General features: G+C 43.9%; 1 protein-coding gene and 1 long non-coding RNA gene across 2 annotated transcripts in view; one reads left to right on the top strand and one right to left on the bottom strand.

Annotated features, from left to right (window-relative positions):
* Positions 1 to 900: 900 nt before the first annotated feature.
* LOC123521543 lies at positions 901 to 23,795 on the bottom strand. Its single transcript, XR_006679971.1, has 3 exons — positions 23,309 to 23,795; positions 4,801 to 4,939; positions 901 to 950 (listed from the first exon to the last, which is right to left on the bottom strand). It is a non-coding gene; the product is annotated as an uncharacterized LOC123521543 (long non-coding RNA).
* Positions 23,796 to 23,954: 159 nt separating this feature from the next.
* Positions 23,955 to 24,380, top strand: part of RSBN1L (round spermatid basic protein 1 like) — a 69,036-nt gene continuing 68,610 nt past the window's right edge. The window contains exon 1 of the mRNA XM_004702790.3: positions 23,955 to 24,372. Coding sequence (XP_004702847.1) covers positions 23,955 to 24,372 — 418 coding nt within the window. The remainder of the gene's footprint in view (positions 24,373 to 24,380) is intronic.

The following is a 24,380-nucleotide window of genomic DNA, read 5'->3' on the forward strand; positions in this document are numbered from 1 at the left end:
TTTACCCCCGTCGGTATGAGTTGGAATCAATCGGCGGCAATGAGTTTAGAGATGACACATGGGCAGTCCTTTTTAATTTTTAAACAGTTTTATTGGGACACAACCTACATATCATACAATTCAATAGTTCGATCATATCAAGAAGAGTGGTACCATCATTACCACAATCACTTTTACATTTTCTTTCGGCACTCTTACTCCCCACTTCCCTGTCATGTCCCCTGCCATGACTCCCAGAAACCAATAATCTGATTCCTGGCTATAGTCACCCATCCTGAATTTCAAATATTGAAAAACATACAAACACAAACAAAAAAAGCTAACAAAAACAAAATAAAACAGTGAAAAACCTCAATCAAAAAGAAAGTATGTAAAACCAGAACTTGAAAGTGCGTGGGCCTTGCTCCCTTGGCGTTCACTCACGGACTGTCTCACTGGCCTGCCACAGGTGGGGAACCCTGTTCCAACATGTGTGGGGTGCCCAGTTTCTCACCCCTCCCTCCCGGGAAGGCTGCCTCGCTCCGCAGGGAGACTGGGGTGGGCGAGGGGAGGCTGGCACTCGCTTTGGATCAAACACTGAACCTCTCTCTGATTCTCATCTTAAGGGACAATCTCACACGAGTGAAACACGAGCTGTTTGTGCGCCTAATTCGTTTTATTTTCTGAAGGGCTTTTCACACCTTCCATGTCACACTAGTGTCAGCATCACTCTGTGCCTGGCCATTTCTCAGCAGCCAGGAAGCCACAGGTCTCATCTCGGAGTGGGGTAGTTCCATAGCACCCACCCGGCCGGGCCTGGCTGCTTTGGGCTCAGTCTATGGTAATGGATGAAATTTGATGGTTCTTCTTGCTCGCTTCTGTCTTCTTGAAGCAGTTTTAGCTTTAGAACTGGATTTTTTCCTTGAAGTCCCTCGAAGTGATCTTTTTACTCTCTTTTGTGATTTCAACACCTGGCAGAACAAGATAAATCCAAACAGTCACTGGGTTGGGGGGAGAAAAGGAGAAGGGACAGAAAGGTGAGGCTGGGGCGGGGTTAGTGCCACACAATGGAGGAAGGGCATGGACAGGAACCTGGGAGCTGACCTTGCCACTGCCTCTAGACCTGGGCTGAGAGAGCGTCTTCCTCTTCTTCCCCCTCTTGGTGCTTGTAGTCCGTGCCCTCCTAGGTGCACGAGGCCCCCGTGATTTCTTGGTTACACTGGTCATGTTGAAGCCTCCTAGTTGTCTACCCCAAGGGGCCCTGTCCTCTCCATATATACCTCTCTCCAGGCAATGATGAGCCTTCAGCTTTGTTTGGTCAGCAAGGCACCACCCCTCCCCCCACAGGGGTGCACACCTCACAAAGACCCATTCTTGACATATCCCTGGGGCCCAGGGGTGCTGGGGAGGCCAAGAGGATCTGGTTGTAGCAAGGTAGTGTTTCCTTAGCACCCCCCTGAAAGGCTTCCCCACAAAGTGACCTGTTCCATGTGTTCTGCCTCATACTCTCTCCGTTTCCTCTAGGTCAGCGGTTCTCAACCTTCCTAATGCCGCAACCCTTTAATATAGTTCATGTTGTGGTGACCCCCAACCATAAAATTATTTTTGGTGCTACTTCATAAGTGTAATTTTGCTACTGCTATCTGATATGCAGGATGTATTTTCATAGTTATAAATTGAACATAATTAAAGCAGTGATTAATCACAAAAACTATGTAATTATATATTGTGAAATATTTCTAATGACAAATAATTGAAATTTTGTCTTCAAGCATGATATAGCATGGGTAACAGTCTTCACTCCAGGTACTCGTATGTGGGCGTATCTGCATGTGGGCTGACCTGCCCGGAGAAGGATAGAGGAGCGGTATCTGTGAAAGGGTCGTTCTTCCCCCCCAAAGGGGTCACGACCCATAGGTTGAGATCTGCTGCTGTAGGTTCTATAATTCATTACAGTGGCCACATAGAACTTTCAATTAACAGGTTATAATGTAGGAGAGAAAGGCTCAGGATACAGATGTTCAGTCAGGACTTGGTACAAATGTATCAAGGCTGCTAATTCACAGCCATTGTAAGCCTCAACCTGAAGGCATTCAGCTCAAACTCTGTAGATCAGCAAGCCCAGCTTCCTCAATTAAGTGCCCAGAGGCACCCCACTCCACAAGTATTCAGTTGTTGTATTTTTGCTTTTTGGGCTTGAAGTCAACCCCTGTCTTACGCTCTGGCTCCTGGTTCTGTTGCCACTTCTTAGATGTCACAGCTGTTTTTTGGATCAGGAAGTTTTGCTGGGCAGGAACCGAAGGGTCCAGAGGATGTGATCCATTCCCAGCTCTACTGGTAATGAGTTTCCTACTCCCACTATCAGAGGGCTCATTTTATACCCAGCAGAATGGCCCTTACACTATCACCTGTTAACAATGACTCACGGGTGAATCCTATCAGTTTCTTCCCCCACCTTCTTACTCAGACCCATGCAGCAGAGAGTCCTTTGATGGGAGTTAGAGAGACATTGCTTAGAAGAGCTATGTTAAATAATCCACTGCCCCTTTCCCCCAGTTTAATTCTGGTGGGGTACATGGCGGAGAAGTGTGTCTCTGTCAAGCTATGATCCATCTTTCCTTCCATTCTGTGGGTTATTCTGTGTCTCCCAACAGTACAAGGTACCCAGTACTCAAATACCAGCAAGGTATTGGTATAGCAGCCTGAACTGAAAACCTAAGAATTAGGGGAGTATGCTTAAGGCATGGTGCCATTCACTCAGTTTGGCCAAGATGGAAGAACCCTTGGCAAGGGAAGAAAGCAGGGCCAAAGCTCTCATTATAACTAAGTTACTCATTTACAAAATGTAAGATCAGATGTATGAAGTTGGCTAATTGATTATGCATACTTATCTCTTCTCCAGTTTACAATCTCATTAAAATAACGCAGGAATTTTTGAAAAACCGTAAAAGCATGATAATAAACAGCACAGAGTTCATCTAAGACTGAGCGAGAACATTTCTGGATGAAGAAAAATAGTGGAGGAATACATGTAGTCCTCTCAACCACATCATTAGTTTCCAGAGGTTGGGTAGTCATAAAAAATCAGCATTATGTGAAAGATAAAAAAATGAGAAACTACTAGATTATTACATTACTGCTAAACCACTGAGAATCTTGGCTTAGTTAAGCTGCCACATAACCGTAACCATTGTAGCCAGTGTTATTCTCACCTTGCATCTTGGCATTTGTTACTGCCAGGTGTATGTTGCTATTGAGCAAGAGTCAGATTTTTTATGACTGTCATTACTGGACCACGAGAGTGTCTGTAAATGAGAAGTGGAGTTGAGAGGAGAAAAGGGCATGCTAGTGCAGGCCAGATTCTCTGAAAGGCTGAGTATAGCCGCGAAGGTAGCCAGGTGTTGCTGCAGAAGCCGGGGTTATCTCAAGACAAGGCAACACCCGGTCAGACAGGGGCAAGGTGGTGAGGAGAGACCCCATGGACCTCAGAGGGGAAGATAACACCACTCTCCCAGTTATGCAAGGGGCACAATTTAGGAATGAGGGACAAATAGGGCAATACTCTAGTTTTCAATTACTGTGGCTATTAGTTCAACAGAGGCATGCACACCTGGAACCCAGGGTTCCTTTAAGATTGGGGCAGGTATTCAGGGCCGACTGAGTTGCTTCACTAAAACAGTTCCAAACCCAAACCCACCACACCGGCCTCAAGTCCTCTTGAGTTCACAGTGACCTTATAGGACAGAGGGAGTGAAACTGCCCCACAGGCTTGTCCATCTCTTCACAGAAGCAGACTGTCGTGTCTTTCTCCCGTGCACCAGCTGGGCTTCAAACGAGGGACCTTGTGCTTATCAGCCTAACCAGGCGCCTTTAATGAAAGTAACTGGCGAATCTTAAGACAAAGTTCACCTTCCCAGATGCACTTACCTACTCTCTCTGACAAACATAACTCTTGTCCCTTCTTCAGCTTCTCTAGCACTATATTAAAAGCATAAATGGTAGCACCAGCAGCCGCTCCAAGTGAAATTAAATCTTAAAATTCCAGTAATAGGGATTAGCCTTATTTGCTGAGGTTCTAGTCAGAAAAAATTACAATGGGTGAGAATAAGTGGGGGTGGAGTGGAACTGTCTCAGTTAAAAGAAATAACTTTCTAATAATACAAAAAGTGGAACAAGGCAGTAAATCTGTATTAAGTGACAGCATATGTGCTAATCTAATAAAGCAACTGTCAGCCTCTAACCTTTCCCAACCCCCAGCCCCCAGCCATGAAGTTGAACTCAGATGCACAGTGAAAGTACCAGGCTGAGCAGAGCTGCGGGGGTTTCCGAAGCTATGCATATTGATGGGGGCAGACTGCTGCATCTTTCTCCTGCAGAGTGCCTGAGTGCTGAGCTTACTGGCATTTTTCAGTGTATGTTGGAATGAGTTTTGTCTCAATGTCCCTGAGTGACCCATCAGCAATTTCTCCATGGCCTCCCTGACATCATGATGGGATCCACGGACTAGAAACCCACCAAGAGTGGCCACAAGAAGATGGTCCCGGCTCACAGTCATGTCAGCGGGGGCACTGAGCAGGCTAGACCTAAGGTCTTAGGTCTTTCTTTACACCACCCCCGCTTTACAAGGAGGCTGTGGTACAGAAAAGACCATGTAAGCTATTAAAGGTGGCATGTTAAATCTCTACTTCACAGGTTTAATGTTTGTTCAAGTCCTTCTGGGCTCCACCCCCCAGTACCTACAGTCTAGTTTCTCAGCCTTCCACTTTCATCCCTTCCCCCCATCTCAGGCATTACCTATCCCTCAAGAAGGCCTGAACTTACCTCAGAATCCATCTCCTGCGCACAGCCAGAAATGTGTCCAAGCTTTGTGGGACCACCAGCGAGAAAGATGCATGTCCCTTTTGGGTCCTCCTCACCAGGTTGTAATGCAGACAGTTTGTACTTATCTACTGGGTAACTACTGGAGATAGACAGACAAAACACAAGAGACAAATCCACTGCCATCAAGTCGATACTGACTCACAGCAACTCTGAAAAGGCTTTCCAAGGTCATACATCTTTAGGAGAGCAGGTAGCCTTAACCTACCTCCTGAGAGAGGCTGGTGGGTTCGAACCACTGACATTATGGTTGGCAGTCCAACGTATACTGGGCAGTGACTCCAGGGCCCTCAAAGAATGACACACACACACACACACACACACACACCCTATCTCCTAAGGATGAGCATTCTTACACACACACACACACACACACACACACACACACCCTATCTCCTAAGGATGAGCATTCTTTCTTAGAAACAATAACATTCCAAGCCAATGTGTGGCCCAAAACCATATATTTTCCAATTTGTTTCACAATCTTCAGGGCTGCAGCTCTGTCACTGGAATTACCAGTAGATATTATCAAACAGCATGTTTGCTCTTCTTTATCTTTCTTTCCTTCCCCAACCAATTTGTAAAATCTCTGAGCCCACAGGCCTATCGATGAGCTACATAATCCCTTTACTTCCCAAACTTGTTATTGTGAAACTACATTTAAAGAGTTTTACAAAATGATCTACTATCTTGGTGAAATATTTGCCACATTTACTGACAGACTGAAAATAAACAGCAGACATTTTAATACTGAACTGTAAGTTCTTGATCATCTGAAATCTTTTAACTTATTTTTTAAATTATCTCCCAAGTCCCTTTTATACAGCTGCCTGTAACCAAAAGCAAATCAAGGTTCATGTGTTGCATTTGCCTGTTCTACTTCTTTATCTAGAACAGTGGTTCTCAACCTGTGGGTCAAACGACCCTTTCATGGGGGTTGCCGGATTCATAACAGCAGCAAAATTAGTTATGAAGCAGCAACGAAAATAATTTTATGGTTGGGGGGTGGTCACCACAACATGAAGAACTGCATTAAAGGGTTGTGGCATTAGGAAGGTTGAGAACCAATGATCTAGAACTTTCTAGGGCAAATATTTATCAACAACGGCCACAATGACCCACATGCTCCCACCCATGTGCTCTTGTACAGGGAGGCCTTCCAACTCCTCCAGGAAGAGGTGGAGTCTAATTTCCCTCCCCGTGATCTGGATTGGTTTGTGACTCACTTGTAATCAATACAGTTAGGTCAAGTGAGGCTGTGTGCCATCTTTGGCCAAGGCAGGAAAGACCATACGGTCCTGTTAGCTTCTCTTGTGAAGCTTGCTCTCAGGATGCTCCTCACAGAACCTGGAGAAGTCAGTGTAAACTCCCTGACTGGCAACCACAGCTGGGTCCTGCCGGGGCATCCTGCCACCTCTGGCATCAAGTAAGTGAGTGAAGACGCACGCCGTCTTGGAAGTATATCCTCCAGCTCTGGCTGTTTCTCCCTCGACCTGCTCCAGTCTTCTCGGCGGAGGGCAAAGATACTTTAAAGCAGCAGCAAGCCAATCTCCATGCCCAGTCCACATCCTGGACCACAGAATTCATGAGCATAACCACCCGCTGCCATTGAGTCAATTCTGACTCATAGCAACCCTTGGAGGACGGGTAGAACGGCCCATCTTTCTCCTGAGGAGCAGCTGGTGGTTTTGAACTGCTGATCTTGTGGCTCACAGCCCAACATATAATCCACTCTGTGACCAGGGCTCCTTGTGAGCATAATGAAGGAGTTGAGGATAGTTTAAGTAGCAACCGATAACCAAAACAGTCCAGCTTGTTTTTCCTTTTAATGCTATTCACTGTGCAAACCCCCCACCCCCAACAAGTCAGCTATCCTCCAGAATAATCTACACTCTTGATTTTCCTTAAAATGATTACTACACAAAGACCAGGATGAAACTTTGAAATTCCTCTCTTCAAGGGCTAGATTAAATTCTTGGCCAGACTATTTTCTCACCAGCGGAGGTCAGTGACGGTGGGATTCCTAGGGTACAAAGAACTCAGTCACTTTCCTCCGTGGCTGAAGAGCTGGCAGGGGCAGGAAGTTAAGATCGATTGATCTTCGCTCGCAGATCCGTGGTTTCTTTCGGCCCACCTGTGTCCATCCCGACTGCACTGCCTGAGCTTAGCATATTCCATTTCTGCTTCCCACCAAATTTACTCACCCAGTCGTGCACGCTCTTTTAGGAATGTAAGTTAGATTCGATCTCCTCTTCCCTTATTAAAACCTTTCACTGGCATCTCAGGACGAGTAAGATTCAACTCCTGTGTTTGAAACAGAGCTTGGCTCCTGCCTTACTCCTCAACGTGTATTCACAAAACCCTATGTGCATACGCATTCACTCCGTCACACGCAAGTGTTTCTGGAGTGCCTACTATTTCACATACATTGTTGTAGACAAGAGAAAATTCCTGTTCCCATAGACTTGAAAGCCTTGAGCCCTGAACAAGACTGAACAACTCCTCTTTCCAGACTCAGGCCTTTGCATAAGCAATTCCCTCTGCCTGAGCTGCCTTCTCCCCCAACTCTGCCGCCCCACTTTCCCATTAACTGTCTGGTTGTCCTATGTAAAGTAGCATCTACTCTTATTGTTCAATCCTGTTTATTTTCTTCCTAACTGGTAACACACACATATATGTAGGAGCGTGGGCACAGAAGTGAAACTTGAGAGTTGGAACTTGATGGAATGCTTTATTTTTCTGTATATTGTGAGCTTCCTGCCTTAGCACTTTTTGATTGCTCTTCGTTGTAGAAAACCGTTGTTTTCCTTCTTTGACAGATTTCTGTTTAGTTGTTTGGGCTGTCACAAGGTTTACTGTATATGTTCATTTGCTTCATTGTGTAATACTTTTATACCATAAGGCCTGGATCATGCTTACTTTATCACTATGTACTTATAAATTAAAATAATGGCTAGCAGCACATGGTGGGTGCTTAGTAAAGATTCACTAAGAAAATGAAGATTCTAGGTAGCTTTGAGATAATCCAATCATGTGAATGGACTGCTATTTATTAACTTCTTATATGGACCATTTAGAAAAAGTAGGCGAGTCCCTGACCTCTGATTTATGGACTGTCAGACCATAAATAGGTCAAACTGTCTTGATCTCATAAAAATGAGCCTGGAAAAAGAAACCCTATTCTGGAAAACTTCACCAACTTCCTCAAACCCCACGTCCCAGCCTCGCCCCATACAGTGCTAGTTTTTATAACAGTCTAAGCATATAAAATGCATACATAGTGCCCAAAACTTATCAGGTTACAGTAGTATGACTATAACTCTTAGTTGAGAGAAAAAAATAACCACACACCAAACTGGACAAACAGCTTCTTGAGTTTATTAGAGGCCAAAGGTAGTAAAGCTATAGTGAAATGAGTACAGCAAAACCGAAAATCGTTAAAAGGGCACCGATAACTGCAGAGAAAGGGAAGTCCCTAACTGAGAAATGTATTCCTGGGGGGCAGTAGACATCAAAGTCTTGACCAAGCGCTGGGCTGCCACACGGGATGGGAATCAGAAAAGAGGGATGAGTTATTATAAGTTTAGTCCTACCACTGAGAAGCAACTGAAAGCACGGGTCCAACTAACCACACAACATATTTATTATTCCCATCCACATGAATTCCTTTTTGCTCAGCTAACAAATTAGACAATGCACAGCAAAATCTAGAACTTCCAAATTCAATATCAGAAACAAAAGATTTAAAACATCATGTGATATATTTTTACAAACGGCCAGTAAACTGCCTGATTATTATTGCATATTGGGCTTTGGTACAAGATCTCTTTGAAGAGGGAGCCTGGTGGTTTAGTGGTTACGCATTGCGCTGCTAACTGCAAAAGTGAGCTGTTCGAAGCCACCAGTTGCTCTTTGGAAAAAAAGAGGAGGCTCTCTATTTCTGTAATGAGTGGCAGTCTCAGGAGCAGTTCTACCCTGTCCTATAGGGTCGCTTTGAGTCAGAATTGACACTGAGTTTGGGTTCAGTTGGAGTGTTGTTATGGAAATTGTTTTTACAAATACTCCTTTGTGTTAGTGCGGGTAGACTAGAGAAACAAATTCACGGACACTCATATGTATATAAGAAAGAGCTTTATATACAAGAGCAATTGAATAATAAGAAAAAAAAGATGTCTTTGAAGAAAGGATGGCAAAGCTGTTAAATACATGTGGATTTTTTTTTAAGTAGTATTTCTGAAACTTCTATAAATAAGCCCCCAAAGTATAAAATATTCTACGGCTAATAAAGATCTATAATGCACAAAACTATTGAGCAGAAATAAGTTACGGATTTTGGTATAAACAGGTTTCCTCTGCAAAGGTGCACATCTAAGTTTAGTGTGTTAGTCCTGACCTGGAAAATTCTGTCAGTCATCCTGTTCTGGAATCTCAGGCACATGATTAACGGGTGGTTTGTATAAAGAGGGCTGGTTGTTCTCAATATTTGGAGATTATGTACTTGTCATAATGGAGGTTGAGCCTGTAGTCCTATCCACACTAGTGATTTAGTTATACACAGCTCTAGCTATGACTTCTGTTGCTAGGTCCCTATTTCTGATTTTGGCTCCAAGTCAAAACAAACTAAAACCAAACTCACTGCCATCAAGTCCTTGTGACTCACAGTCACTCTACAGGACAAGGTAGAACGGCCCCTGTGAGTTTACAGACTTAACTTTACAGGAATTGAAAGCCCCCTCTTTCTCCGGAGGAGCAGCTGATGGAGCCCAACATGGAACCACTATGCCAAGGCCCCCCACTTCTGCCTAATAAGGTTAAATAATGCTTTTTCTTAATTTAATCTCCCCTTGCCCAAAATTGTGCACCTCACCATCCTGTTTGTTTTGAGCTAAAAGTCAAATATTTCCAAATTTCTTATAAATGATACCAAACACAAATGTGAACAAATTGTTTTCCATTACAGTGGCTTTAAGTCAACTATGTTTTGAGAAGTACTATAAAGCCAAGAAACCATTTTAAGTGAAAGTAAATCACTGGATAAAGAGACAAAATAAGGATAAGGTATATAAATTGGACTCCTAAGGGAAAACCTATGCTTCGATGGCTCTGTCAGGGTCTCCAGAGCTGCACTATAGAGCATGGGTATTTGCTTATTTGTAAATTACTTACAACTCATACTTCAGTAAGAATTATACACACTTTAAATCCTATACAAGTAAAATTTTAAAGATAAAATTAAAGGCAAATATTAGTAATAATTTCTTTCTGCATCCAGATGGATTGTCCTGCACATTTCCTGAACTGCAAACATTACCCTGCCAGCTCTCAGGGCTCGACACACCCTACTTGCTAAGATACACCCTCTGCTTACTTCACCTGCCTCACCTCCTGCCACTCCCCACAGACCTGGCACTCTAACCAGTTTAAGCCATTTGCAGCGTCATGTGTCTTATGCTCCTTCTTGGTCCAACAACTCTGCACATGCTGGTCCCTAGTTCCAGACCATCCTCGTTCTTCTTCATTTCCTAAGGGGACATGGGTGAACTTCTAGTCATTTTTTAACACTCAGCTCAAATGTCACCTATTGTGAAGCCTTCATAGCTCCACGAAAAATGCTCTCTGTGCCCGTAGCACCTTGTTCATCTCTATCATTACAATTTTTAGATAGGCCAAACCAAGATCTGACCATACTAACCTATGAACATTATGTCTTTTCATGCAGTTCAAATGGATATTTCACTAATTCCATAGGGGCCAGGGGTTATGATTTACCATTTTATATTTCCAGTAGCTAAAACAAAATTTGTCATCAAGGAAGCTGTTACAAAGTTTCCTGAGATTAAGTAAAAGTTTACTGTCACACATCACTAGCTGATCCCTTTTGCAGATTTTCCTTTTCAAGCATGGGGAAAGCACTAACATTTAGTGTAAGTGATGACTGAAGTGATGTTTCAGGGCTATATGGAGAGTTACAGGGCAAAGCTGTCCTGTAGGATCTGTGGCCCTGGTCAGCTACAGCAAGGCGCCAGTGCCTGAAGGAGCCTGTGAGCAATGAGCTAGAAGGGAAACATGGTTATACCACAAAGCTTCCTCATTAGAGCCGTTAACAAACTGGTACTCACTGGCCTTTCAGCATGCTAAAGTAGTCACGGGCAATGCTCTTCATAATCTGGCTCTAACCCATTTTAGAGACTCCTCTGCTGTTATGGTATTTCACGTCCCTTGTAAGGAAGGATGTGGCCATCGACTTCCATAAAGATTTGCAGCTTTAGAATCCCGACAGGGCAGTTCTACTCTGTCCTATAGGGCTGCTGGGTCAGAATCTCCCCAAAGCCCAACAATTTGGTTATGTTTCCATGTCCTTTATAATTGAACCACAATTAGCTGCCCACAGACAATACTACACTGAACATGTCAACACCCACTATGCACATGCTCTTTTCTCAGCCTACAAAGTCTACTACCATCTTCTGCAACTATCAAACCCACTGCCATTGAGTCAACCCTGCAGGACAGGGTGGAGTTTTCAAGACTGTAACTCTTGGGGGGTGGGGGGGGGAGAGGGGCGGGGCCAAAACAAAACAAAAAAAAAAAGACTGTAACTCTTTACAGAAGTAGAACGCCTCATCTTTCTTCCGAGGACTGGCTGGTGGTTTTAAACCACTGAGCTTACAGTTAGTAGCCCAACGAGTAACCACTACGTCACAGCGGTTGGCTCATGGGGTGCAGTGATCACACCCACTGATTTTGAGTGGATTCTGACTCACGGTGACCTTCCAGGACAGAGGAAAACAGTTCCTTAGGGTTACCAAGACTATATCTTTACAGAACGTCTCATTTTTCCTGCTTAGGTCTGAACTAATGACTTTGTCATTAAAAGCCCAATGTTTAACCCACAGTGCCACCAGAACTCCTTTCTTTGCCTACTATTCGTTAGACATTCAGCTCCCATGTGATCTTTCCTGAGTTCCCCAGCTCGAGCTGATTTGTCTTTTGTAGTTCCTGCCACTAATGCATTATTCTAACCTAGAGTACATTAACATATTAATGTCTGCTGGCATTCCATCATATTGTCAGTCATGCTGTCACACAATGTTAGGTATACTACAGACACTACATTTGGTATATTCGGTCTTGAGCAAAATACAAGTGAAAATCTCACTTGGAAGCAGATTTTGTGATTGAAGAGTCAGGTTAGTTCCACTAGGTCATGGAGGATGTGTTGTTTTTTGCTATATTCCTAACACCAGTGTATGGCTCCATGTGTGTGTCCAATAATTTGTTAACCAAATACTGTACATACTCGAGTACAAGCTGACCGGAATATCAGCCGAGGCACCTAATTTTACCACAAAATCGGCATTAAAAATGTGCTGAAAACCTCGGCTGATCCATGAGTATATATGGTACTTAATGTGGGAAAGAAGAAAAAGCAGACTATACAGTAATGACTTGAGGATCAACTAAAGAAGGGAATTCATAAAGAGGTGGTAAGAAAAACACCTCGAGCATAAGTGGAAGCATTGCAAGCAGCACCACTGATTAGCAAAACAAACAAACAAACAAACGCCCTAAACACATCCACATTTTGGGGGGAGAGAAAAACAATGTAGGTTAATGTAAATATGACTTACACCATAAAAATAATAATATCCCACACATGTGGGGAAAAATAGATCATTTGCCGTTAATGTATTTATGTTCTTTTGTTTAAGGCCTCCAGTTGGGGCATCAGAATGGTATTTAATGCTTAAACTGAGTTGCTAATTCGTTTACAAGCACATCAACTTGTGACTGCCTACCTGTAGTGTCTACTGGTGCTGCATTATTCCAGACTTGTTACCCTATGATAACCACAGACATACTTTGCCTGGTATCATCCCCAGTTTTTAAAAATAACACACCTGTATGCCTCTCTTACCTGTGCCTATGGACTTACCAAAACAAAACCCCAAAATGGCCAGACCTCCTGCTGTCAAGTAGATTCTGACACATGGCCACTTGATGCAGGGTTCCAAGGCTGTGAATCAAACATCCTGATCGTCTTTCAAAAAGTTGAAGAGACTCATTGTGCACACTGCTCACAGGCTTGACCTAGATCAAGGTGATGGCAAGGGACAGTGGCAGTATATGCAAGCTAAGATGGTAGGGCAAGTTTAAGACTTCAGGGATGTAGAGGCAGTGAATTATTTAATGTGGTTCTTGGAGCCAAAGTCTTTCAACTCCCACCAAACAACTTTTTCCTCTCTGGGTCTGATGAAGAAGGTGGGGGAAGATATTGGTAAGATTCATCTGTAATTGTCAGCAGGCTACCCTAGAATGCCATCTGCTGGGTATAAAACGAGTCCTCTCAGAAGCAGGAGGGGGGATTTAAGTACTAGCAAGAGCAAGGAGCAGAGCACATCTAGGCCATGAGATTCCTGTTCAGCGAGCCTCCTGGATCCAGAAGACAGCTGTGACATTAGAGAAGTGGCAGCAGAACCATGAGCCAGAGACAGGAACAGAATGCTGGACTTCTCAACCCATAGAGCAGGTAAAGGTGAGTACTTTTGGGCGGGAGACTGGCCTGTGGGGTGGGATACCTCTGGGCACTTGCCTGGAACTGGGCTGGCCGCCCAGAGGTGGAGCGGAGTTCCTTCAGCCTGAAGCTTACTGAGGGAGGTGCTGCTGGGCATTGAATCCAGGGAGCTGGGTGTGCTAGCCCGTGGGGCTTGAGCTGAATGCCTTCGGGTTGAGACTTACTGTGGTGTGGCGTGACTTTCGGGTGTTTGTTAGTAGTCCTTAAAGAACTTTGTAACATGTCTTGATGAACAACTGTATCCTGAGTTTTTTTCATTTGCATTGTAACCTGTTAAACTTCCTTAATAAGCTACGTAATCAGGAAGATAGTGAGTTCTGTGTAGTCATTGTAACAATGCAATAGAATACGGAATCCAGACTTAAAAGGTAGAAAATATTGTTTCAGAATGAACACAAGGGCAAACCCAGAAAAAGTCTCTGCTTTGCTTTGTACTTTGACATGTCCATCATGTTGGTATGGTCAGATATGGCTAACTTTACCTGGAAAGTCACGGCTCCAATGTATTTTGTGTACACCACATTTTTCTGTCCTCTTTTCACCAAAAGATAGAAAACATCTCGTGAAATCTAGAACTTAGTGTTTTCCCCTAACAAATCACATCTAGGGATAAAATGGGGGAAAGGATTAGGCTTAAAATCTTAACAGAAATTGCCAGTGAAAGGAAGTGAATGGGCACCAGCTATCAAAAGATGGGGTCTTAAAGGCCATCTGGCAGGGAAGCAAATAAGCTCACATGGAAGAAGCACACCAGCCTGTGTGATCACAAGGTATCCACGGGATCAGGTATCAGGTGTTGAAAGATCCAAAACAAAATAATTATATCGATTTGAAAGAGAGGTTTTGGAGTGGAGACCCAAAGCCCATCTGTAGACAGTTTGACATCCCCCCACAGAAGGAGTACAAGGAAGGGATGAGTCAACCAGGGTACAATATAGCACCAATGAAACACACAGCATTCCTCTAGTTCCTGAATGCTTCCTCTCCCCCACTACCATGACCCAGTTCTACTTTACAAATCCAACTAGGCTGGAGTATGCACATTGGTACATATAAGAGCTCTTGACATATGAAATCAGGACAGATAAACCAGTCAGGAACAGTAGTGGGAGAGGTGATACCTTGAGGGGAGGGGGAGGGGGAGGGTGGGAGGTGGGCAGGAAGGAGGAGAAAGGAGGAACACATCACAAGGTTGGATATATGGCCCAACTCCCAGGGAGACGAATAACAGAAATGTGGGTGAAGGGATATAATGGACAGTATAGGGCATGAAACAACAATAATGTATAATTAATCAAGGATTCAAGAGGGTGGGGAGGGAGTAGAAAAAAGAACTGATACCAAGGGCTCAAGTAGAAAGAAAATGTCTGGGAAATGTTGATGGGAACATATGCACAAGTGTGCTTCATACAATTGAATGATGGATTGTTATAAGGTTTGTAAGAGCCCCCCAACAAAATGATTTATAAAAAAAGAAATTGCCAGCGAAGAGACTCATAACTTGAATTAGACTAAAAAGTTTGACCTAAAAAAGTGATTCCTTTTTGTAGTTTCTTTAATGTAGCTGTTTTAAAAGGACATTCATTTTCAACCTGAATAGTACAGTCATTAAGACTGTGCAGGAAACCAACAAGAAGCAGCACTTGCACCTGAGGTGAAGTACAAGAGTAGGATACCATCCTAGTGGTAAAGTTTTGGTAAAACTCACTGCTAGGGAGTTGATGTCAACTCACAGTGAGCCTATAGAACTGAGTAGAATGGCCCTGTGCGTTTCTGAGACTGTAACTCTTTACTGGAGTGAATCTTGTCCTTCACCCTCGGAGTGCCTGATTTTGAATCGACCTTGCAATTGGCAAGTAACCACTATATACCCAGGCTCCTCCAGTGTCCACAAATCAACTATACACAGAGAAGCTTGAGATAATAGTATCTATAAAGCTAAAATAGTGAAATGATACCTTTGTGAAAGTTGTACAATTTCGTGGTAATAATTGCAACGAAGACAGTACTCTAAATTGAGGTTCACCCTTACTCAGAATCTGTTACTTCACTGAACAGCTGCTTCAGAAATGTTACCCAGGTTCTCTTTGGGCAGATGAATTATCCAGTACCTGTAAAAGCTCGAGCCAGAGCCTATGTAAGTCTTTCCTTGCTTCCCAAGCTTCCTGGACTCTTACTTCCTCTTAGCTTGTTCTTTTCTATGTGTCTACAGTAAATGCACTGCAAACACAGCACCCTAAGAAACAATGCCTCCTTTTAAAATGTATATTTTTCTGAATATAACTACTTAGTCAAATAAAACTTTTAATTAATACTAGGGTTTAAATTTTTGATGTTCGAGGCTTCAGCGTCTTCTCATGAGATCAGGCCGATTAGAAAGAGACCTGGTTTAGAGTCAGAATGAGCACAGTGGCCCAGCTCATCCTAAGACACTGCCTTGGACGATTTTTTCAAATCCTGTAATAAAGTGAAATGCCACAAACATGCGGTTCATGAGGTATTCGGCATGAAGTACCTCCCTATCCACAGTGTGGTGAGCACTGTGAAGCAGAGAACAGTTGTCCTACAAGTGAAGTTTTCTAGAACAAGAAGCAAGCAAAGGATTTGTGGTCAAGGAAATTTGCAGACTGAGGCAGGATGTCAATCCCGAGAAGCTGAGTGTAGCATTTTCCTTTACACTCTCCTTTGCCACACTTAGCCTTCAAAATCATCACACGCTTTAAATTACTCCCTGCCCACTGGTTCTTAGCTAATATCATTCCCCCTTCCTGAACAGTTCGCCTAAACTAGAAAATGGATGCTTTTCTCTTAGAGGTGTATATAACTGAACGAGGTTCTTGTTATACCTTTATGGAAGCCCTGGCAGCATGCTGGTTAAGAGCTGGGCCTCTAACCATAAGGTCAGCAGTTCGAAACCACCAGCTGTTCCTCAGGATTAAGACGAAGCTTTCTACTCCCATCAAGAGTTATAGTCTCAGAAACCCACAGGGGGAGTTCTCCCCTACTTACAGGGCTGCTATGAGTCGCTATTGCTTGACGGCAGTGAGTTTGATTTTGGTTCTTATCCTTTTCTTAAAATGGGTTATCATTTTAAGAATGACCTGAATTTTCTTTTCTTCCACATAAATATTCTGCCATTCAAATTAAAACCCGAAAAGACATTTATGGATGGTTTCTATTTACTATTTCATCTTTTTGTTCTTTTTCACTTTCTGCTTCCTGCTTTGTGGTTGCTACTGGTTCTCAAAGGAAGCCTTGAAGCAGTGCCCACTCCCGAATATACAATTTTCCACCCCACTCCCCACCTCGCAGTCTGCTCTCCTCCTCCTGAGCCTTACGGACATCCTCAGACTGGAAAGAAGGTGGTGGTTGAATAAATGCTTGGGCCACATTTGTTGTGAAATGATATGACTGGTTAAGGGGTGAGAATTCAATTCACCGGTAACTGACATGTTGAATAAGAAATCAGGAACTGAGAGCTTACAACCTCAATGGCGACTATTCTTTTTCCCCTCTTATCCAAATGCCAAGCAGAGTAGGAAAGAGAGGGAAAAGGGTACACAGCCTAGTGTCCCTTTCTGATCCCACCATTTTCAAGAGCCATTCTGTAAACATTACCCAAAGACTTTCACTCTCAGCTCAGTAGGGCTGGCCAGTCAATTCACACTCATAGTGACTATTATACAATGACATCTGTCCCTCCCAAAAATACTATGAGGGGGATCAGTCCCTGAAAAAGGACATCATGCTTGGTGAAGTAAAAGGGCAGTGAAAAGGAGGAAGACCCTCAACAACATGGATGGACACAGTGGCTGCAACATCCCAATTGTGAGGACAGTGTAGGGCTGGGCACTGGTTTGTTCGATTGTACAGAGAGCCACTGAGTCGGAACAACTCAACAACACCTAACAACAAAATATGTGCTGTCAGTTCTAGCCTCTATGCCTATGAATATCATCTCATTTAGGCACGGGCTGTCTTGTTAATGAAGCAAAATTATGTATAAAAGAGATCAAACAAGCCAGCAGAGTAGACAAGGAATAAGACAAATGTCAAGACATCTGGGGAGATCTCAGGAACCAGGAAGCTGAAGCCAAGGAGACTCGGAGCTTCCTCAAGAGACAACAGAGAAAATGCTGATGCTCTGAATTTGTGCTTTTAACTTCCTAAACTGTGAGCTATGACCTTTGCTTGTTAAACATCCACTTGTGATACTGCTGTTAACCCTACAAACACTAGATAAGGAAAACAGTAATCCTATAGCACAGAGAGGAAGTACCCCACAGGGTTTCTAAGTTGGTAATTTTGTTTAAAAAAAAAAGTGAATTAGGTGGGGTTTACATTTCAGATAACCAATTTTGTTGTGAACAGTTTAAACTACTTATCAAACACCCCATTAGTTTACCCTCCAGCTCCCCTGCACCGGCTTTGATTTTTTTTCTCTCTTGTTGTCTCTTCCTCTTAACCTACTAATAGCTGTCAAATGGTTATCTTTTTTTTTTTTAAATCATTTTATTGGGGCTCATACAACTTATCACAATCCATACATACATCAATTGTGTAAAGCACACTTATACATTCATTGCCCTCATCATTCTCAAAATTTGCTTTCCGCTTGGATTCCTGGAAGCAGCGCCTCATTTTCCTTTTTTCCCCTCCTCCTCCCTCCCCGCTCCCCTCTCCCTCATGAACCCTTAAAAATTTATAATTATTTTATCTTATCTTACACTGCCCGGCGTCTCCCTTCACCTACTTTTCTGTTGCCCATCCCCCAGAGAAGAGGTTATATGAAGATCCTTGTTATCGGTTTCCCCTTTCTATCCCCGCTTCCCTCCCAGTATCGCCACTCTCACCGCTGGTCCTGAGGGGTTCATCTGTCCTGGATTCCCTGTTTCCAGTTTTCATCTGTACCTCTGTGCATCCTCTGGTCTAACCAGGTTTGCAAGGTAGACTTGGGATCATGATAGTTGTGGGGACGAAGCGTTTAAGAACTAGCAGAAGGTTGTGACTTTCATTATTGCTACACTGAACCCTGAGTGACTCATCTCCTCCCCACTACCCCTCTGCAAGGGATATTCGAGTGTCTACAGATGGGCATTGGGTCTGGGGTCTTAAAGGTTTTAAGGCAAACAAGCTGCCATCTAGCTCAGAAGCAACAAAGCCCACAGAGAAGAAGCACACCAGCCTGTGTGAACACGAGGTGGTGAAGGGATCAGGCAGCAGACACCAAAGAACAAAAACCATCATTGTGTGATCACCTTCCCCACATAAATGCTGAAGACGAATGTGTGCATAAGTAATGTGGTGAAGAAGGCTGATGGTGCCCCGCTATCGAGAGATATAGCTTCTGGGGTCTTAAAGGCTTAAAAGTAAACAAGCGGTCATCTAGCCCAGAAGCAACAAAGCCCACATGGAAGCAGCACACCAACATGTGGGATCATGAAGGGCTGAGGGGACCAGGTTTCAAGCACCAAAGGTGGGGGCAATTGCACTTCTAATCCTCACCTTTCAGTTAGCAGCACTTTAACCCCTACACAACCAAGGTTCCTTCATAGTTCACTGGGCATCCTTAAGAGTTCTGTCAGAATTGTATCCCGTGGCCATCCTAGGTATAAGAATGGCTGGGCAACCCCCAAACCCAGCCCCACCCCAAAGTCTGGGTACTCAAAAAACGGAAACTCACTGTTATTGCATCAATGCTGACTCAAAGTGATCCCACAGGACAGGACACAACCATAGCTGAGGGGTTCTGAGACTGTAACTGTTCATGGGAGCAGAAACCCTTGTCTTTCTCTCTCGGAGCAGCTGGTGGTTTCAAACTGCTAACCTTGTGGTGAGCAGCCTAATGCATAACCGCGATGGCACTAGGGCTCTTTATCTGAACACACTGCAACTTTAATTATACAGGGGTTCAGGTTGTAAGGAAGAAGGAAAACATACTGGGTAGGAAACAGTTTTTGCCACACATGTTAAGTTTGAGATGCTTTTGATACATGTGTGACAAATGCTAAATAGCCCTGGTGTTATAGTGCGGTACACATTGAGCTACTACTAACCACAAGGACAGCAGTTCAAACCTAGTAGCCACTTCTTGGGAGAAAGATAAAGCTGTCTGCTCCTGTAAAGATTTAAAGTCACAGAAACCGCACAGGGGCTGTTTTATTCTATCCTATAAGTGCTATGAGTCAAAATCAACTCCATGGCAGTAGGTCTGGAGTGGAAGATAATGAGTTCAAGGTCACATACTCAGACATGAGTGCAGTCAACTTTAGAGAGAACTGGAAAGCCATTAATATAGATAATTTACTGATGTTATAGCATCATTCTTTTTATTGGCTAGGGAAAAGAATAATGGGAGGAGAAAAAAGACCCTTGAACTATAAACACTTGAAAGCTTTTCCCATTTACTAGTCTGAAATGAAAAAGCAAACCCCAAACCCAATACCATTGAGTCATAGGGCCCTATATAGGGTTTCCACGGCTGTCAATCTTTGTGAGCGCAATAGTCTCATCTTTCTCTATCAAAGTGGCTGGTGGGTTTGAACCACTGACCGAATAGGTAGCGACTGCATCACTTACCCAACAGTGCTACTTGGGCTCCAGAAGAGGAGGGAGAGTATGCAGACTATCAGGAGGACATGACATGACAAGTCTGAAATATTTCTTCAACCCAAGTGAATTGCTAGTGGCAGTTAAATTTGCCCCATTGTTTCAAATCCACTATTTATTTATTTATTTATTTATTTATTTATTTATTTATTTATTAAATGTCACCCCCTCTGGACTTTCTACTCCTGTAACAGTTTGATGATTGTCACCAGTGTGATGGGAAGTACTTAACTACATTTAAAGAGAGAGGTCATGTTGGTGGAAGCTGAAGAAATTACTAATGAATCTAAGGTTTGCTGTGTATGTCCTATGCACGCATGCACAGACATACACAGAGCTATCAAAGGGCCATAATGTAATTAAGGTTACACTGCTGTCAAATGACTGGGATAAATAATACACAGCAGATTTTAAGTTGGATAGGGAAAAATAGTAAAGAAAATGTATCAGGTTGCCATGTTTGTAAAACAGGAAAAAAAGAAAGAAAGAAAGAAAAGGGTGTTATCATGCCCAGTTAAATTTGGATTTCAGATAAAGAATATTTCAGTATAAAATTTCCAAACACAAGCACTGAATGTGGTATTTTTTCTGTAAAAAACGTTATTTATTTGAAATTCAAATGTAAGAGAGTGCCTGGAAGCTCTCCTGGGCTCACAGGGCAAGGTATCATGTGAGCAGTGTGAGAAAGGAGAACCAAGCACTGTACTTTAAGGTTGTAGACCTGAAAGACCTGTGAGCGGCAGGAAGTGGACAAAAAATCTAAACAAAAACCAAATTCCTGCCATGGAGTCAATCCCAACTCACAGCAACCCTAAGGGCCAGGGTGAAACCAGGGGAGGGAGATTGGAATTCATGATTGAAAGAAAATGCAAACGCAGTTTCAAGAAGAAACAGAAGCAAGAGTGTTAGCACGAACACTGAAGTCAGTAAAGTGAATGGTGAAAGGTCCGGAACACTGCTGTGGACAAGTACATTCTGACGTGTAGAGCCGTCATAAGACAGGGCAGAACTGCTTTCTAGGGTTTTCAAAGCTATGACTGTTTATGGAAGCAGAGAGCCGCATCTTCCCCCACAGGGCGGCTGGGAGCTTTGAACTGCCAACCTTTTATTGATCAGCCCAGTGCTTACTCATTGTTCCACCAGGGCTTCTGGGGGAGACAGGATGGATATGAGCCAAGTATCAAAGTCTTTGATAAATGTGATAAACAACAAGTCAGTCAAGGATTGAAGAGCAATACTGTTCATATGAAATGAACAATTTTTTTGTATGAATACATAAAGGGAAACAGTAACGTGAAATTCTGTGGTGTGAAATTGGAGAGGTGATAGCCAGCTCAGAGAACAGAGTGAGTGGCCTTCAAAAGCACGGAATGTGTCTTCAGAGGGCAGCCAGGTTTGAGATTAGAAGGTGGAAATACTGGGTGCACAGCAGTTATGTTTTCACTGAAGCTGTTGTTACAGAGAATGGAGTTGAAGGAGTTGGGGAGATGATCCGTGGAACAACTGCAACAACAGAGCAAAACGGAATGGGTAGTAGTTTTGAACAGATAAGGATCAGGGTGGAACTGAAACTAACAATCACGAAAAAATTGGCATCACTGAAGTATACGGGTGAAGATGGTTGGAATGTCAAATATTTTGTTACACATGTATTTAGCCACAATCAAAAAAGAAAAGAAAGAATGAGAAGAAAGAAATAGCAGAGGAGCCTAATCTTGGCTTAGAAGAGAGGGTGGGGTCTTTGAGGAGGGTACCTGCATGGCCCCTCTTGGCATGGTGTACCCAGAAGCTGAAGGTGAGAAATCAAAGGGATTGGCCTTCCAGATCATTATGAAAGTGGTGTTGTCAGGGAAGTACAATAAAGCATACTTGATATTACAGCTGACTTTCTGGATTTCTAACTTAAATAGTTAGATGACTAGTATGTGGGCCTTCATCATCACTCTCTTGCCCAGGTTCTACAAATATAAGTTGGGTCTGTTAGCAGTGTACAACAGTGTAATCAAGTATACTGCAATGAATAACAGATTCAAAAAGGGAAGAGCATACTTTTTAACTAGGCCCTTTGATAAAAGTCAGACTTCTCAGCTTTCTATGTGGAAGACGTGGGAATATATGGCTCATGTTTTAAGGTACTAGATTAGTGAATACAAATTCTAGATCTGACAAAAATAAAAGATTGTGTGGTGGAGCTATTTTTTTTCCTTCTGTTTTTAATAATCATTTTATTAGGGGCTCATACAACTCATCACAATACATACATACATCATTTGTGTCCAGCACATCAGTACATATGTTGACTTCATCATTCTCACAACACCTGCTTTCCACTTGAGCCCTTGGTGTCAGCTCCTCACCAAGCTATTTTAATTGTCACAGTTTCTGTGTGATTTTGAAATGCTTCTTGAAAATGGCAGAAAGGATCTCAGCGATCATGTAATCAAACCTATTCACTTAGAAAAAGCAAGGCCATGACAGGTAAAGCACCTAAGCTACAAAGCTAATGAGTAGCACTCAACATGTAGCCCTGTGCTCTCTGTTCCTCCACCAACACAACCTTTCGCAACACTAAATTTACGCTGCCTGTAAATTTCAACGATAAGGTTTTCACTTTCTTTGCAAGGAAGCAAATGTGTTAAACAAAGCAATTATTTTCAGTGCTTAAAAATTCTAAGGCATCTAAAGATAATATTGGTTTATACATGTATAAATGCATGCACTCATCAGAATGATCAAATTACCTACTTTAAATATGTGTAATTTATTGTATATCAATTATACTTCAATAAATATATTTACGAACCCACTGCCACCGAGTTGATTTCAATTCAGAGACCATACCGGGAAGAGCAGAGTTGCCCTGAAGCGCTTCAGACTCTAGGGAACAGTCAGCCTCAACTTTCTCCTGTGGAGCTGAGGAGCCTTTGAGCAGCGGCTGACCTCGTGGCTCCCTACCTCCCCCAGCCCCCATCATATTTCCTGCTCTGTTTAAAACCGTAATACTGTAACCCATCTCCCCAATTCCTCCCCGCCCCGCCCCATACTAAAAATCAAAATACAAAGCATGCAAGCACAGAACAGCCAGAAACACTAACACAGACACCTTAAAAATTTTTTTGTTTTTCAAAAGCCTTTTGTCACTGACGGATTTTTCTTGGTGAGTTTAAACGATTACAATTATAATAAGTGTAATGCTCAAACCTTCGTGCAAGTAAGGGTCCGATCACTATAATTTAAGAAACTCTCCAAACACAAGGAAAATCTTACCTTCAACGTCGGAAGTAACCCGAAAGTTCTGGGCGTGCAGGAAGTTAACCTCCCTCAAAACATTTAAGAGTTGACTTTAACAAGGACGATGTTTCTTGTCACCGCACCAAGTGCTTTCTTAGCCCCGCCTTGCTCAATCAAGCCTTGGCCTAAGAGAAGGAAAGGATCAACTCCGGCACAATTTTCTCCTCCAAGTTCAGCATCCCGGAAATCCGGATTTCCGAGCGCAGGGACCGCAGGGGTCCCTGAGAGAAGGAAGAGAAAGTGGCTCAAGTAAGAAGTCGAGGCACAGAAGAGTGCGACCTGGGCGAGATGGACTTGGGGTCCGAGGTAGGGCTTCCGCTCGGACTCCCACCGGGCACCCGAACTCCTGCTGGCGACATTTGAAAGACCCTCCCCTCAAATCTCGCTGGCCACTCGACGCGCCCCGCCGAGCGATGACCTCCAGAGCGGGTCCACTAGGCGGTCCCACCCCCTCGACTCCGTATTCGCGCCTTTGGCTCCTAAAGCCATCCCTCAGGTGGTTCGTCCAATCGGAGGCCGGGCTGGTGGGCCGGCCGCCCCGCCCCCGCCCCGCCCCTCGACGAGGGCCCGCCCCTGCCCAGCGCCCGGGAGCGGAGGAGAGTAAATACAACAGGAGCGCAAAATGGCGGAGCCGCCGAGCCCAGTGCGCGGCACCGCTGCGACCGCCGCCCCCGTCTCGGAGAAAGAACCGCTCAGCAAGCTGCAGTCCCCTTCCGGGGACCCACCGGGCTCTGTGTCCGCAAAAAAGGTCCGGACTGAGGAGAGGAAGGCGCCGCGGAGAGTGAACGGAGAAGGGGGCAGCGGTGGGAACAGCAGGCAGCTGCAGCCGCCGCCAGCAGTACTTTCGCCTCAAAGCTATGGCAGCCCCGCGTCTTGGAGCTTCGCCGCTCTGTCTGCTGTCCCCTCCGCGGCTCCCCCTTCCCGGAGCAGCGTCTCTTTCTCCGCTGGCTCGCCCGCCCCCTCCTCAGCCTCTGCTTCCTCGTCTCAGCCGCTGCCGCGCCAGATGCTGGTCCCTCCTCCGCTGCTGCACGCTCAGCCCCACCACCTC

This window comes from Echinops telfairi, unplaced genomic scaffold, assembly GCF_000313985.2.
Source record: "Echinops telfairi isolate 266 unplaced genomic scaffold, ASM31398v2 ScPeMD7_23;HRSCAF=83, whole genome shotgun sequence".
Classification (NCBI taxonomy): domain Eukaryota; kingdom Metazoa; phylum Chordata; class Mammalia; order Afrosoricida; family Tenrecidae; genus Echinops; species Echinops telfairi.